The sequence below is a fragment of the Crotalus tigris genome, unplaced genomic scaffold (assembly GCF_016545835.1).
Source record: "Crotalus tigris isolate CLP2741 ecotype Arizona unplaced genomic scaffold, ASM1654583v1 scf7180000019147.1630427, whole genome shotgun sequence".
Lineage (NCBI taxonomy): Eukaryota > Metazoa > Chordata > Lepidosauria > Squamata > Viperidae > Crotalus > Crotalus tigris.
Genome location: NW_024097401.1, coordinates 1,429,814 through 1,447,759, shown reverse-complemented (window position 1 = coordinate 1,447,759; position 17,946 = coordinate 1,429,814). Strand labels below are relative to the sequence as shown.

Genomic DNA, 17,946 nt, shown 5'->3' with positions numbered 1-17,946 from the left:
GGGCAAGGCCACCTCCCAATTAATGGAGCCGGTGCAACTGAAATTTGGGTGCCACCGAGAGGCTATTTGATTCCTAGTCGCCCCAAAAATGGCTGAAGAGATGATCTTAGGGCTGGCTTGGCTAGCAAAGTGGGGATCCTGGATTTATTGGGAGACAGCCTCGAAGCGAGTGGTTATGAAGAGGTGAAGTCCCAATCCCCCTGAGAAGGAAAAGGGGAAGCCCGAGGAGGGGGTAGAAGCGAGGAAAGCCTTTGAGTACAGCAAAGCAGTATCAGAGAAGGGAGAGGAGCAGCAGGCCATCCCAAGAGTGTACCGAGACCTCATGGAGGCATTCAGCGAGAAGGAGTACAACGTCCTGCCCCCTCACCGCCCCACAGACTGTGCTATTGAGATCCTGCCTGGAGCGAAGCTCCCCAAGCCAAAGATGTATTCCATGACTCCAAAGGAGATGAAGGAGTTGAGGGACTACATCGATAGGAATTTAGCGAGGGGATTTATCCAAACGGCAAAATCTCAAGTGGCAGCACCACTGCTATTTAAAGAGAAGAAAGATGGGTCGCTGAGATTGTGCATTGGTTTTTGTGGTATTAACGCCGTGTGCGCGGAAAACATGTATCCCCTCCCCCTCATGAAGGACATGTTGGGACATTTAGCCAAGGGGAAAATATAGGGAGGCGCACTATCGAGTGAGGATCAACAAAGGCAATGAGTGGAAAACTGCCTTCAACTGCCCTTAGGGAGCTAGCAATTTAACACAATGCCTTTTGGACTGCAGGGGATCCCTGCCGTATTTATGCAGCTCATAAATGGGGTGCTACATGAGCATTTATATAAGGGGTTTTTGGTGTACCTGGATGACATCCTCATGTACACTGAAACTATGGATGAACGTGCCTCCCATATAATTGTTTCTAACATCTCTGGACTCGTTTTTATTTTTATAAAAGCATTCAAATTGTTTTTCCTGTTGATTTTAATAAAAAAAAATTACACACACACTCCCCATCATTTTACAGGATATTGGAGAGGCCGTAGTTTCACCAACTTAAGCATGATATCACATACTTCAGAAGAAGGAAAAACTATCTTGCTAGTGAAGAATTTGTTTCCCACAAGGATTACAGAATTCTTTTCCATATAAGGTTCTTTAGTTAAGTCACAGCCTTGCCTTTAGCAGAGCTGACATAGATTTGCACTGAAAGGGTATCCCCACAACGAGGAAAATACTAGACAGTGACAAGAAATTGGAAGACTAATTCTTTGCAAATGATCTCAGACTAGGAGCCCTCACTGTTCCCAAAATATACTTACGAATCTCCATTTTCATCCTGAGAAGCAGCCAAATGTCTTTGGACAGCCAACAACATACGTGGGTCAGCAGTAACTGCGTAATCCAAAAGTGCCTGGGCACTGCGCCGAGCTACCATGAGCATCCAGGAACTACATTCCTGAGCTAGTAAGATGGGGAAAAGCAGACTATCAAAACAAGCAGTGCAAGCACAAAACGTTTCTGCTTATACAACTCCCATCTTCCTATGCCTTTTTTCTTAAAAAGAGAATGATATCCCATTTACCGCAGTCCAACAACTATTTTTATGCTGATAGTATATAATGGGAAAGATCTCAGTGTGCCTGTTCTTCAAAGTAAGCAATACTGGTGAATTACTTTGATCTAAGTCCACTTCTACAGTAGTGGCCAAAATTGTGGAAACCTTTTGGGAAAAGTGTATTTTTGAGGTTGGATGGCTAATAACACCACTTTTTTGGGGGGGGAGTAGTACCATAAAATTATATATCAATGGAAAGATAATTTAATCAAGAATGTAATGCAACATAGTTTGCTCAATTATCTGTACTGTATTCTATTAAAAGTGATAGCCAAATAACCAGAAAAAGGAAGCACAACTTGCTTAGGTTGATATCAGGTAGCTTTCCTTCATCCAACTGTAGTCAATGAGCATGAATGTTTAGAGAGCCAATCAGGTGTCATCTTGTTTTGGCAATGAACCAATCAGATCACAGTAGGAGTCAGTTATTGATGTCATTATTGAAGCTGAGAGGAGGACATTTGTCAGTGTTATGTGATTGCTATCAAGTTGGTTGGGGTTTTTTTTGTGTTCTTTCATTGAGTGAGCTTGTAAAACGTAATAAAATTAAAGTAATGGTGCAAAGAGTTGACTGGTCGCCCAGAAAGCGATGTAAAATAGTATTATTAAGTGAACACGGCTACAGTTATAAAGAAATTAGAAGAAAAATTGGTGGAAACTTAACCAAAGGTGGCATTTCTACTGTACACTTTTCCCAAAAGGTTTCTACAATTTTGGCCACTACTGTAAATACCTGATCCTAGATGAGTTGGCTATGGCAACAGCATGGACTTGCCAGGAGATTTGAGTAGTTTAGTTATCTACAGTTCGGCTGGTGTTGCCAACACAAAAGCAAGAGCTATTCTACTAGTTTTCAGTTAGTTGCAGTCGGTACAGGTAGTCTTCGACTTACAACCAGTCACTTAGTGACTATTCAAAGTTATAATGGGCCTCTCTAGAGATACTTATGACCTGGATTTGAAATTGATTGCACCCCCCCCCTCAAGGTCTCATGATCACATGTTGGGCACTCAGCAAGCAGCCTTCATTTATGGCCATCTGCAGCATCCTGTGGTCACATGACTGCAATTTACGATTATTATTTTTTACCAGAAATCAGCATTTACTTCTGGTTTCTGGCAAAAAACATTCACTGTGGATAATGGATTTGCTTAATGATTGCAGCATTCAGTTAATGACCATCGCACAGTCATGTGCTGGCACAACTTACAACTGTAATTCTGGGCTCAGTTGTGGTCATTAAGTCAAGGACTACCTATACCAGGGGTAGGCCACTTTGGCTCTTTTGTGACTCGTGAATTTCAACTCCCAGAATTCCTGAGCCGGCATGGCTCAGCTTGGAAACCTCTCCCTTTCCCCTCAGCATGGCTGGCTCAGGAATTCTGGGAGTTGAAGTCCACGAGTCATAAAAGAGCCAAGGTTGCCTACCCCTGCATTAGTCTCTGACAGAAAAGCAAGACATGTTATCCCCAAAATGTTAATTATTTTTACAGGAGAAAAAACTAATATACTTCTAAATATAAGTCACAAACACTTTGAATCAGATAAGAGAAAAAGAAAGCTTCCACGTTGACTACTCTCCTTTGGTTTATGAGCAAATTCTCTAATACTTTGTTTAAAAAACAAAGGACAGTCTTGTGAAAATGACTTATCACCTTGAAAAGCACTTTCTAACAATAGCGCTTATTTCTCATCACAAGTATCAATTGTTTGGTACAGATAAATGCATTCATGCTGAAGCTTGATATGTGAACTATATATATTTCAGTAACTCAGAATACAAAAGTTAGATTTTTACAACTTTGGGCTCCTTTCGAGGTTCTGAAGATTGTGTTTATTTGTACATCATTGTACAAATAAGAAGATTGTACATTATTTGTACATCATCAATGAAATTCAAACATTTCAGAAAGAGCCTGGACCATTTAAAAAAATTAAGCTGGCAGCCCAGGTTTGACACGAGTGACGCACAGTTAATGGAGATGAGCATTGCCCCCTAAAGTTGGACATGATTCAGCTGGGAAAGCTTTACCTTTACCTTTAGAAGTCTCAACAATGAAAGCTGAATTCTGATGCTTCCCAAACAGAGAAAAAATAGTTTTTGCTTATCTCCCCAGCCATACCATGCTGCAGCAGTTCAATATAATCACTGTCGTCTTCTGAAGGATGATGTTCACTATCTTTCAGTCTAGCAGTTCTGGGCATCTGGATACCTCTTCCACCTTGATAGTTGCCTATAGGATGCGATCCAGATAGGTAGATGCTGTTGTTATATGGACTATATCCTGAAGAATGCCAGGGACTCCCAGCTAGAAGAGCAGAACAAAAAAAAAGGCCATGCAATTTAGAGTATATATGTTTAAAAAGAGACATTTTAAGTGTTCATAACCATATTGGTTGTTGCTGTAAGAACTACCTAAAAAGTCAAGTCTTTTTTTGCAAGTTTTGTATATATGCAAAATGGTAACATGCTTTGTAAGGGCACTGTGGCCACAATAAATGACCATTTATAAGAGAATTATAACTACCACTCAACTATTCAGCTATTGTACTTTATTTACTTCAGACTGATAATTAAACTATAAGAACTGGTTACTTTCACTTCCGGTTCGCATCGTGGCATCACAGATGAGGGAAAAGCAGGGCTCCGCTTCCCATGGCTGATTTCTCCCTGCCAGGGGGCCCTAAAAGGATCTAAAGTCTCCCCGGAGAGGCGATGAAGAAGGAGGGAACCCTCGTCGATCACGGAAAGATGGCGGTCAATCCATTTGATCAAAGGAAAGCCCTCTAAACCAGCAGGGGAAAGACGAGCTGCATTCATGTGATAAGTCAGAAGTTACTTACAATCGAAGAAAGAAATTATTATTTAGCAAATTGTGGGCATCGTGTTTGGAACCGGGTAAGACTTTTTTTCCTTTTTCTACTATTTGGCTACTGAGTCCCTGGAAAAGATAAATTCCCCAAAAACAAAAAAAAAACAGACACGAGAGGGAAGGGAATTTTTGCCCCTTCCCTCCAGAGAAACGAAAGCGGCGATTTAATCCTTGTTTTGGGGGACAGAAACAGAGAAGAATACAACATTAAATTGGAAATAATATAAAGACACAGCTTGACAAACTTGGCAATTTAGAGAATTCATAAACTTTTTTGAAAAAAGATTGGGTGAAATTTAAGAACTAAACTTCATTTTAAGTGTTGGAAGATGAATACCTAATGACATCTAGTGGTGGAATGTAGGCATAGCACCTAACTTTATTATGTCTGGAGTGAACTTGGCATGAAGCCCAGACATAGATAATAAGTTACCTCTTTAATGTCTCTGGAGCTCTGCAGACAGCAGCTGAAAATAGAGAAAAACACTTTGGGTTGTTCTCTGTATGGTGGGAGCTATAGATTGTTTTGAAACTTGCTGATCTTCTTGGATTATAAACATCGATTTACTTTTAACTACAAGAATGATTTAGAGACAGAAAAAAAGTTGCCTCTGGATTATCTCTGCCTGGGGAAACCTATAGATTGGCCTTAGGACAGCTGGACATTTTGGATTACAAATATTGGTCGATTGACAATACCGGTACAGTAGATGCCGGCTCAAGCAGGAGAATCTATACCATCTCAAACAAGTGACTGTCCAGTCTCTTCTTAAAAACCTCCAGTGATGGAGCATCCATGATTTCTAAAGGCAAGCTGTTATACTGGTTAATTGTCCTCACTGTTAGGAAGTTTCTCCTTAATTCCAGGTTGCTTCTCTCTTTGGTTAGTGTCCAACTATTGTTTCTTGTCCTGCCCTCTGGTGCTTTTAAGAATAATTTGACACCCCCCCCCCTTCTTTGTGGCAGTCTCTCAAATACTGGAATACTGCTATCATATCACCCCTATTTCTTATTTTCTTTAGACTAGCCAAACCCAAGTCCTGCAGCCGTTCTTCATATGTTTTAGTCTCCAGGCCTTGGATCAACTTAATTGCTCTTCTCTGAACTTTTTCCAAGGTCTCAACCTCTTTTTTGTAGTATGGTGACCAAAATTGGTTACAATATGCCAGGTGTGGTCTCACTAGGGTTTTATAAAGCAGTACTAATACTTCATGTGATCTTGATTCTATGCCTCTGTTAATGCAACCCAGGATTGTATTAGCTTTATTGGCTGCTACTGCACATTGCTGGCTCATAGTCAAGTGATCGTCCACTAAGACTCCAAGGTCCCTCTCTTAGTTACTGTTTTTGAGCCAGCTCTCACCTAATCTGTACTTATACCTTTGATTTTTCCTGCCTAAATGTAAAATTTTGCTTTTCTCCACATTAAAATTCATTTTGTTGGATAGGGCCCATTGTTCGAGTTTGTCAAGATCTTTTTGAATCCTAAGCTTGTCTTCTGGGGTGTTGGCTATTCCTGCCAGTTTAGTGTCATCTGCAAATCTGATGAGTTCCCCTTCTATTTCCTCATCTAAGTCACTGATGAAGATATTGAACAGTTCTGGGCCAAAGACGGAGCCTTGTGGTACCCCACTGCTTACTTCTCTCCATGTGGATGTAGTACTATTGAGGACTACTTGTTGAGTATGGTTTGTCAGCCAGCTACAAATCCATCTGGTGGTGATGTTGTCTATTCCACCTTTTTCTAGCTTACCAAGCAGTAGATTGTGGTCTACATTGTCAAATGCCTTACTAAAATGTAAGTATACTATGTCCACAGCGTTTAGCTGATCTACTAATTTGGTCACTTTATCGAAGAATGAAATAAGATTGGTTTGGCATGATCGGTTTTGAACAAACCCCTGCTGGCTACCAGTTATAACTTTGTTTGCTTCTACAAAAAAAAGTCTTTGATTTCAAGTTAAATTGCAACAAACCATTAAAAAATTAAAACCCAGAAAATGCCGTCAAGTATTAACATTTACCTCCACTAGAACCAAATCCACCACCTCCACCACCAGCGCCTCCCATAGGCGCACCGCCACCAAAGTGCTGGGGGAACTGAGGTAAGATCTTCTTACGCTTCCTTTCCACTTCTTCCTTATCTGCAGCCAAAGATATAGAAAAATAATCAATGATGTGCCCTGCCACACTATTGAACACCAAAAGTAGCACGTCACATGGAGTGCCCTGTACCTTCTACCACTGGGTAGTATGTAAACTGCTTGGAGTCACTCACGTCACCCCCTCGCTTGCGCTTCAACTGAAGGAACACAGTGACTGGACGATCTATTTTTGTCTTGTGATAAGGCGGAGTACGGAACACAATGGCGTACTGCAAGGACACAAAACATGGGTTTAGTGCAATCACATATGTCACATACCCTTGCAGTGCATAAACGCTTAAAACTTTTACCTAGGTGCAATAATAAGGACATAAAGAAATCAGTTTACAGGTAGTCCTAGTATAACTTTCTTAATTGGGACCAGCAACTCTGCCACTAAGCAAAGCAGTCACTAAGTGGGAAATCACATGACTGCAACTGTGCTTTCCAGCTGGAAAGAGACAAGACTACTCAGTTTCATACATTTTGCTTTTGTTTGCTTCATATGTACTTCTACATCCTTTGGAATGTTCCAGTGCCTGCTTATTATCTTGAACGCATCTTAAGCAATGCAATCAACTGAAGGAACACAGTGACTGGACGAGCCAAGAACACAATATAGAAGCAGCTTACTCTCTTGAAACCCTTTCCAATCCCTCTGCTCCACAATTGGGAGGATGCAAATGTACTGTAAGTTGTTTGCATAATTCGCCGACAGTTCACAGCCCTGGACTGCCAGTGCACTCATACTGCTTTCAGTGCATTAAAGAGCAAACAGCTCATTCTCTCATAATCCCTTTCTCTCCAATCTCTCTGCTCTACAAAGAGGGAAAAAAGAAAAAAACACATTCTATTCTATTCTATTCTATTCTATTCTATTCTATTCTATTCTATTCTATTCTATTCTATTCTATTCTACTCTACTCTACTCTACTCTACTCTACTCTACTCTACTCTAACCATTTCTAGGCAGGAATAGCCAGATAGTAATCGCAATGCAATACATATACAGCTGCCTCTGAAGATAATTCAGAACTAATTAATCCATTATATTGCTTCATCAGCTGCAATTACTAGTACTAATTTTTTAAAGCATTTCAAGATTTTATTATTGGTTTCCAAAATCATAAAGCATCCCACAGCATCCTACATGTTCCGTTTATCTTCAAATAATTCTCCACCTCAAATGACCCCATCAAATCAAATTAAGTGGATAATGTAGAGGAGAAAGTCATCTTAATTAAGGGTCCTCTTTACTAAAAATGTTCCCTATAAGTATAACTAGATGCCCTCACTGATGTCCTTTCAGCATTAGGTTTTAGTATTTTATTTCTACAAGATATTCTAAAGCTTTTCAGTTATGATAGTAGATTTATTTGCTCGTATACTATTAATAAATTGCATTTTATTTTTCTTGATCTTATCAAGTGTATTACTTTAGTAATTGTAATGTTTATTATTTTAGTAGTTTTAATGTGTTCAGAAATTTTGTAATCCATCCAGAAAATTCTGAATACTGGATTAGAATGTAACAAAACAAAAATATCTTTGATCTACCACAATACAAAAAGTCACTCTACAGAATCAAAACTACAGATTTTTTTATAAGTCTTTACCACTCAAACTGGCTCTCATAATTCAATCAATCAATACCTGTTTATGCACATCGGTGGGGGAGAAATCTCCAAAGGCCTGCCAACCATTCTCATCATCTTCATAAAAACGCACCTCAATATCATCTAACAGAGGAGGCAAAAAAAAATATGGTAACATTGGACTATTAATACTCATCGCAACCCCACTTTGTCCCATTCACTATTATATTACTACAGTGGTTCTCAACCTTTCTAATGCCGCGACCCCATAATACAGTTCCCCATGTTGTGGTGACCCCCAACCACTTATACATCACTGGGTGCCAGGAGCGTGGCCAAAGAAAAGGGGGGGGAAAAATGGCGGACAGCCTTGTTTGGCGACCCCCGTGAAATGGTTGTTCGAGCCCAAATGGGGTCCCGACCCACAGGTTGAGAACCACTGTATTACTACATCATAAAAATTAGGAGATATTGGGTGAGATGCTATCAGATAGTTGATGATTTCTAGTAGTGTTTCTCCACGTCATGCAAGTTAAGGGAAATGTAGTGGTAGACTAGACATTTTGGAAATGGATTTCATTCTCAAGGACAAAGGAAATCAAATGCATGTTTCTAAAAAATAACATTTCTGTATCTATTTCAGGAGTGAAAGTACAATGCCAAAAACTAAGCAGGATTAGATATGGTACTTACCTTTCTGGACTTTATCACACAGCAAATATACTTCATCTCCACCTCGCACCGAGCCTGCCGTCTTATCCATTCGAGATATTTTTAAATTGGAAGCTCCAGGAGATTCTGTAGAATAAAAAAAAAAAACCCTCACAGATATATAAAATTGTTTCTGGAACAATTGTAAAACTATGAAAATGTACTAGATGATGGAGTCATTATAAGGATCATAATTTTGGCTAATTTTAATAAACAGTGAAGAACGTAGAACATGAGCAGAAAGATTGCTATTTCAATTTGTGGTGGGTTCTGGACACATTCGGAAGGAAGCAAGAAAATCCTACTGATTCCAAAAAATTTAAAAATAAAATATTAAAAAAATATGAAACTCTTCTGTCAAAACTCTAACATAAAGATCAGGATAAAGGAACTTGTCATTTAAGGCCTGAAAAAAAAAGTTTTATGGTCACAAGCCATCATTTATGGCATTATTTATTTTCCAGAGTACAAATGTTCCTCATGAGATGGAACAAATCAAGAACTTTTTATCTCTGGGAATATAGTCCAGGAATAGGCAACCTTGGCTCTTTTATGACTCGTAGACTTCAACTCCCAGAATTCCTGAGCCAGCATGGCTCAGCTTGGAAACCTCTCCCTTTCCCCTCAGCATGGCCGGCTCAGGAATTCTGGGAGTTGAAGTCCACGAGTCATAAAAGAGCCAAGGTTGCCTATCCCTGGCTGGCTCAGGAATTCTGGGAGTTGAAGTCCACGCCTCATAAAAGAGCCAAGGTTGTCTATGCCTGGGATATACTAATTCCAGGCATGGACCTCTCAGACTTTTATCAGCAGATATGGCTACTCAAACAAACAGATGCAAGATGATTCGCCTTGCAAATATACTTCATTTAACAAAAAGAAAATGGGAAGTCTAGCAAAGGAACTCTGCAATAACTGACTGGGGGAAAAGAGAGGAACTACAAGGCATCCTCTTTTTTCCTATCCTATTGCTTCATATTGGACTTTATAACTGTCACTTAGTGATGGAATGCCCGGTCTCAATTATTATAGTTAACTGGGGACTACCTGTACTACCATGTGAAAGCACTAAGATTCCTATCAGTGAAATCACTGGGTAAGACGGAAAATTTTTAGGAATCTGAGGGCTATGAAAATAGCTTGTGCAAGTTATATGCATTTTATATCTTAAAGGCGATGCAGTGCTTAGAATGCAGTATTGCAGGCTAATTTTGCTGGCTGCCAGCAGTTCGATTCTCACCGGCTCAAGGTTGACTCGGACTTCCATCCTTCCAAGGTCGATAAAATGAGGACCCAGATTGTTGGGGGCAATACGCTAACTCTGTAAACCTCTCAGAGAGGGCTGTAAAGCACGGTGAAGTAGTATATAAGTCTGAGTGCTAATAGTATTGTTAAATTGTCAAAAAAAAAACCCAAATCATTGAATTGTTTTGCTGCTAAATTGTGGAAATATGACATGGGAGTCTCCAGAGATCACAAAAATGGGACTGCATTTAATCCATGAGCTCCCCATTCTAGCTGGGCGTGACAGAGGAGAAAATACAATATTCATTGGATCCACAAAGGATCAGAGCCATGTAAGAAGTCTAGCAAATTCCTCTCAAAAATATGTACGAATATTAAGCTTTTTATCTTCACGGCAGATAGAAAAATCATCACAATCTGGGTATATAGCAAGATCTAGCTTTTTTGTGTACATTTTACAGCAGCCTTACAGTAAGGCTGTAAAAATATGAACACTGCAAAGTACTCACAAATGTACATGTGCAATCCTGCCAAATCCAAATCAGAAATATATTATAGTAGGTAACCCCTAAACCATGTCAAACACAGCTATGGATCAAAAGTAAAACTTACTGCTATCATGAATGGGGTCAGAAATAACAGAATTTAATGCTAAAGTGAAGTTTCCACTACTATCGCGAAGGTAGGCATTGAAGCGTAAACGAACAATGCTGAGATCCATTGTCTTCTTCAACTCTTTTGCTTCTTGGTCAATCAATTCTTGTTCAGATTCTGCTAAAACAGATGCGAAGTTATAAATCCTTATAAACAGCCCAGCGTCCACATCAAAGCAAAATTTCCTCTAAATACTAAAATCACACATAAAATATACAGTACAGTATTTTTTTAAAAAAATTAACCTTAATGTTTACATTGTTCCCACTTTCCCAATCTCAGATGAACATTTTTCAACAACTAGCAAATTCTAATATTCATACTTCTTTCCTATATAATGTAGAACTGATAGTGAGCAGAAATAGTTTGCTATGTTCTATTTACAATCTATCTGAAATTGTAGTAGGTTATATTAATTCAGACTGAAATAAATTAAGAGAAAAAGAGAGTTGGAAACGATCTTTTAGTCCAACACCCCTGTTCAAGCAGGAGATCGTATACCATTCCAGACAAATGGCTGTCCAGTCTTTTCTTAAAATCCTCCAATGATGGAGCACGCACAACTTCTGAAGGCAAGCAATTTCACTGATTAATTGTTCTCACTGTTAGTTTTCTCTTTAGTTCTAGGTTGCTTCTCTCCTTGATTAGTTTCCATCCATTGTTTCTTGTCTTGCCTTCTGGTGCTTGGAAAATAGGTTGACCCCCTCTTCTTTGTGGCAGCCCCTCAAATATTGGAACACTGTTATCATGTCACCTCAATCCTTTTCACTAGACTAGATAAGTCCAATTCCTGCAACTAATCTTTACACATTTCAGCCTCCCGTCCCCTAATTATCTTTACTGCTCTTTCGTGCACTCTTTCCAAAGTCTTAACATCTTTTTTATAATATGGTGACCAAAACTGGATGCAGTATTCTAAGCGTGATCTTACTAAGGCTTTATTAAGGGGTACTAATAGTTCACGGGATCGTGATTCTGTTAATGCAACCTAGGATTATGCTGGAATCATCATCACCACCATCATCCCCCAGTGAGACACTACCTTGACGTGGTTGTGGAGCTTGTGTGCTCTGAGGAAGATGAGAGCTATGTCCCGAGGTTCGACCATACTGGACAGGTCTCATCAGAGGAGTCAGACAAAGAGTGTCTCTCCCATAAAAATATGTAAATTTCAGAAAGCCATACCAGCTTGGATGTCACCCAGGTTAACAAGGTCCACAGTAGATGATGGAGTTCCTGGATATCTGGTAAAAAATGGGCTACAGGACTCAGGACTGTTGGCTGAGCAACCAGCTGCAGAACTACTGGAAGAAAAGGTGTTTACCCGTTGCAAATATTGTTCTTGTTAGTTGCGAAGTCGTGTCCGACCCATTGCGACCCCATGGACAACGTTCCTCCAGGCTTTCCTGTCCTCTACCATCTTCTGGAGTCCATTTAAGCTCACGCCTACTGCTTCAGTGACTCCATCCAGCCATCTTATTCTCTGTCATCCCTTTCTTCTATTGCCCTCAATCTTTCCCAGCATTAGGCACTTCTCCAGTGAGTCCTTCCTTCTCATTAGGTGACCAAAGTACTTGAGTTTCAACTTCAGGATCTGGCCTTCTAAAGAGCAGTCAGGGTTGATCTCCTCCAAGACTGACCGGTTTGATTGCCTTGCAGTCCAGGGGACTCGCAGGAGTCTTCTCCAGCACCATAGTTCAAAGGCCTCCATTCTCAGCCTTTATTATGGTCCAACTTTCACAGCCATACATTGCAACTGGGAAAACCATGGCCTTGACTATACGCACTTTGTTGCAAATGTACAGTGATTGAAAACAAGAAACAATGATCTGTTATTACAGATCAAGTCCAACAAGAAGAGGATATTTGAAACGAATACACCAGTTCTGGAAAGAACAACATTCAGAATCAGAAATAACAGAATAGAGCCTAGCAGATCAATGTCAATTTATAAGACGAAATAAAGGATTCACAGAGGCAGAATGAGAAGAACTGCAAAGGTTCACCCAGGGCAAAGAACTCAAACCCTTGACAGAAATAACTCAGAACGCAGAGGCAAATCAGAGGGAGTTGGCAGTAGAGGAACCCAGTAGGGATATACAACTGTTTTCATTGGAAAACATTCAGCCTCAGGAAGAACAAAGCCTTCTAACTAAAGAAGTAAAAGAATTGAAACAAAGAATAACTGAACGTCTATCACAGCACAAAAACATCAGAATAAGGCTGCCTGCATTGACGCTTATTCCAAAGAAACAACTAGCACAAGCATTAAAAGATGCAAATACTGCAATATGAAGTATAAGCACCAACTTATTGCAAGAAACAAACCAACTAATGTGCAGCACAGCTGCAGTTATAACTGAATACTTGGGATGCAAAGGAGAAAAGAAACCAAACAGTGCCCCACAAAAATGGAAGGTTAGACTGGAAAATAAGATCAGCAATAAGGCTGATCAGAATCAAGCAAGCTAGAACAGATAAACGAAAAGAGACTGAAGAACAAGAAGACCAAAGAATATCTAATCAAGAAATACCACTTAGAAACAAGGAAGATCAAGGAAGCACTGGAAGTAATAAAGCAGCAAATAACAGCTATAGCCATGAAGATCAGCAAATACGAAGCTCGAATTGCAAATTATAGGCAGAACCTACCATTTCAATCCAACCAGAAATGTTTCTACCAATCCATCAAAAGAGTACCTGACAAGGAAGAAACAGTGCAGTTCTGGGCACAGATATCGAATAACCCAAATAAATGCAACAAGGACGCAGCTTGGTTAAAAGAGGTGGCTAAGAATAAAAAAGAAGTTGAAATGAAAGAACTAGTAACAACACCAGAAATGGTAGAGAAAAGAGCAAGGAAGATCAAGAATTGGTCAGCACTAGGTGAAGATGAGCTGCATGGTTTTTGGTTGAAACATCTAACTGGTCTATACTCACTCCTTGCCCAACAGTTTAACAACATACTACAAGGAGATGTAGATACTTTGGCCACCTAATGAGAAGGAAGGACTCACTGGAGAAGGGCCTAATGCTGGGAAAGATGGAGGGCAAGAGAAGAAGGGGACGACAGAGAATGAGGTGGCTGGATGGAATCACTGAAGCAGTGGCGTGAGCTTAAATGGACTTCAGAAGATGGTAGAGGACACGAAGACCTGGAGGAACGTTGTCCATGGGGTTGCGATGGGTCGGACACGACTTCACAATTAACAACAACAACGAGGAGATGAAATTGAAGAGTGGCTAACTTCTGGGAAAACGTACCTGATAATGAAAGATCCAGCAAAAGGGGCAGCACCAGGCAACTACAAGCCAATTACTTGCTTACCAACAACTTTCAAATTGCTAACTGGTGTGGTAGCTAATGCAGTCCAACAGCATCTAGTTGAAAACAATCTCTTTCCACCTGAGCAGAAAGGAAACTGCCCCAATAGCCGAGGACCAAAAGATCAACTCCTAATTGACAAGATGATCTTGGAAAACTGCAAGAGAAGGAAGACCAACCTGAATGTGGCATGGATTGACTACAAAAAAAGCATTCAATTCTCTGCCACATTACTGGATAATCAAGTGTCTAGAAATAACAGGAGTCAGTAGAAACATCAGAAACTTTGTGCAAAGATCGAGGGCAGAATGGAAGACACAAGTTGTGGGTCAACGGTGAGAGACTGGGAGAGGTTAATATCAAGAGAGGAATATTTCAAGGTGATTCAGTATCACCACTACTATTTGTCACTGCACTGTTTCCTGTCAACAATACTGAATAACTCAGGACATGGCTATCAAACATCAAAAATATCTCCCAGACTATCCCATTTCCTTTACATGGATGATCTGAAGCTGTATGGAAAAACACCATCTGAAACAGAATCGTTGCTCAACAATATTTGTATATATAGCCAATATATTGCAATGGTGTTTAGATTGGACAAACATGCCACTCTTAATATTAAACAAGGAAAAATAGTGAAAATTGAAGTAATCGAGATGCCCCGTGAAAATAACATTAAGAGTCGGGATGAGGACGATTACTACAAATACCTGGGTATCCTTCAAGTTGACAACATCAAGCATACTGAAGTCAAGAAAAAGATTAGAGGTGAATACATCAAGAGAATGAAAAAGTTCTTAAAATCCAAACTCAATGGAGGATATACCATTAAAACAACACCTGGGCAATTCCAGTCATTAGATACGCAGCTGGAATAGTGGACTGGACTCAAGCAGAACTAAAAGCAATGGATAGGAAGACCAGAAAAATAATGACAATGAATCATTCTGTTCATCTATGCAGGAATATTAACAGACTCTATCTACCAAGGCGAATAGATGGGTGTGGATTGTTGCAAGTACATCAGATGGTTGAAGAAGAAAAAAGGCTTTGGAAGAATGTCTGAAGGACAATGAAGAAGCACTGAAGTTAGTATGCCAGAAAGGCTTACTGACTACTGGAGAGACCAAACTAGCCTACAAGGAAGACAAATGTAGAACAGAATAGAGGCATGGGAAGACAAAGCACTACATGGCCAGTACATTAACAAACTATCAGGGAAAGCAGATAATAACAAGACCTGGCAATGGCTAAGAGCAGGAAAGTTGAAGAAGGAGACCGAGGGACTAATTCTGGCTGCACAAGACCAAGCCTTAAGGACAAATGCATACAAAGCTAGAATTGAGAAGACAGGAACAGACAGTAAGTGCCGCCTATGCAAAGAAGCTGAAGAAACAGTGGATAACTGGTAAGCGGCTGCAAGAAGATCACCCACACTAACTACAAGCAGCGTTATGACAAAGTAGCAACAATGGTGCATTGGAAGATCTGCAAGAAATATCATTTGCCTGCAAGAAAGAACTGGTGGGACCATAAAATAGAGAAAGTCATACAAAATGAAGAAGTTAAATCGCTCTGGAACTTTAGAATTCAAACAAACAGGCACCTGCCACATAACATCCTGGACTTAACAAATGTGGATAAGAAAGACAAAAAAAAGTCTGGATAGTGGGCAGGGCATTATCTGGAGACAGCAGAGTAGAAGAGAAAGAACTGAAGAAGAGAACAAAATACAAAGACTTACAAATAGAAATAGAACGACTGTGTCAAAGGCAAGCAAAGGTAGTACCAATAATAATAGACACTTGGGTGCAATCCCAAAACAACTGGAGCACCATTTTAACACCACTGGCATTGACAAATTCACCATCAATCAATTACAAAAGGTGGCTTTACTGGGGACACTTTCCATCCTGGAATGATATCTGTAACCCCATCCAACATCCATATCTGCCTATTCCAGGTCCTTAGTAAGGACTCGATAGGTAGACAAAAATGCCAAATCCAGTCTGAACGTATGGCTGACTGAGCTATTATTATTGTTATTATTACCTATTACAATCTTAAGCAGAGTCCATCTCCTAATAAAAACTCAAAATCAGTTTTTTGAGCATTCAAAGAGCTTACATAACTTTTTCAACCCTCATGCCAAATAAGATTGTTGTAAGATTCCCAACTAAAGAGAAACTAAGGCCACAAGAAATGCTTTGCTCTGAAATATAGTTTTACTTATGAAAGAAAAGAAAAAATGCACTTTACAAAACCTCAACAATGCCACTCCTTTATAACAGTTTGGGCACTAAAAGGAGCTGCTGAGGTTGAGCTTTAATAGGCTATTTTATTTTTATTTTCAGTGCTGCTGTTCTGTCTTTTCCTTTCACGGTTTTTCCTTAGGTAAATTTTCCATTTCCATTTTTCCTTTTTTGCTCTGGCTCTGTCAGGTACCCCAAACAGGTTTCAAACCCACATGGAAGCAGTTCAGAACAATTCAGAAGCAGCAACTTGGAACTTCCTGAGTTAAATAACCTTCTCTTAAATGTATGTATTACTCATATTGGTAAAGCAATTGATCTCTCATTTCTGCCCAAGGAACAACCAGTTTCACTTTGAACAAGTGTAGGCATTTTCCTTGGTAAAATCATAATGATCAGATCACCCTGTAGAATTCTGTGTGTGTGTGTGTGTGAGAGAGAGAGAGAGAGAGAGAGAGAGAGAGGGAGAGAGAGAGGAGGGGAGGGAAGAAGGGAGGGAGGGAGAGGGAGAGGGAGAGAGGGAGAGAGAGAGAGAGAGAGAGGGAGGGAGAGAGAGAGAGAGAGATAACTTGTGAAGAATACCTGACAAGAAAAATGTTTTATGACCAACATTTTTATTCCATGCAAGGTCCAACAGAGGACTACTAACAAGTGAAGAATAAATAATGCATAGATTGTCTCAGTTTAACCATTACTGCCTACTGCCCACAAGCATCCATCCTATGAGGGTAAAAGAGAAGACCCTGGACCATATCTAGAATCCGTCTTCCCCAAGCTTTGGTTTTCTGTTCAAACTTACCTGTCAGAGGCTGTGCTCTGTTTCGCATCTTCTGCTTCTGCAGTTTGTCCTTGATGACTTCCATCATGTTTTTCTTAGTCACATGGAGCACGCCTAGGTTATTAAATCTGATAAAAGACAAATTATCCTCTACTGCACTGCAGTAACAATCACAATGGCTACGTGGGCAGCAACCTGCTCAAATTCTAGACACTGGTACTGAGATGAGCATGTTAAAAAAACAAGGCAAATCTCCAAACATTTAAAAAATGGAGTTTTTCGTACCATTATTGTATATCGTATAGCAGCAATCAAAAGGCACCAGGGAGCTAAGAAAGAATTGATAGGGGAGCAGTAAAGCCCAATGCTCCGTCTTTTTAAAACCATGCAGGCGATACCAAATTTAACTCTGGACTATGCAAATGATAGGCTTACTTTTATTGATCATAAAGCTCCCTTTATTTAATTTCAGTGAATAAACAGGGGCTTGAAAATTGGAACAGGAATAAATTGATATGTAGTTGCCTTTTACCGTGTCTTTTTCAACTCTAGGTTGTTTTTTTTATTAGTTACAGTTATCAAACTTGATACTGGTTCCTTTATTTGCTTCTTAATGATGTTTTAACAGCAGTTGTAAACAAGCTGATATCTTCATTTACCATAATCCAGATTTTCCATGTTAATTAGCCACCGCCAGTTACCGTATATTCTGGCGTATAAGGCAACCCGGCGTATAAGACAACCCCCATCTTCGGCGCC

At 39.8% G+C, this 17,946-nt stretch overlaps 1 protein-coding gene across 5 annotated transcripts in view; it reads right to left on the bottom strand.

Annotated features, from left to right (window-relative positions):
• Positions 1-17,946, bottom strand: part of NFKB2 (nuclear factor kappa B subunit 2) — a 40,938-nt gene that overhangs the window by 15,408 nt on the left and 7,584 nt on the right. For 3 of the 5 annotated variants that reach the window (XM_039359999.1, XM_039359997.1, XM_039360000.1), the window contains 8 exons: positions 17,209-17,315; positions 10,785-10,946; positions 8,913-9,017; positions 8,278-8,363; positions 6,716-6,854; positions 6,505-6,624; positions 3,731-3,916; positions 1,312-1,453 (listed from right to left, as the gene is read on the bottom strand). In XM_039359999.1, the coding sequence (XP_039215933.1) occupies positions 1,312-1,453; positions 3,731-3,916; positions 6,505-6,624; positions 6,716-6,854; positions 8,278-8,363; positions 8,913-9,017; positions 10,785-10,946; positions 17,209-17,315 (1,047 nt within the window). The remainder of the gene's footprint in view (positions 1-1,311; positions 1,454-3,730; positions 3,917-6,504; positions 6,625-6,715; positions 6,855-8,277; positions 8,364-8,912; positions 9,018-10,784; positions 10,947-17,208; positions 17,316-17,946) is intronic. The other 2 variants (XM_039359998.1, XM_039360001.1) reach the window with 1 other exon arrangement.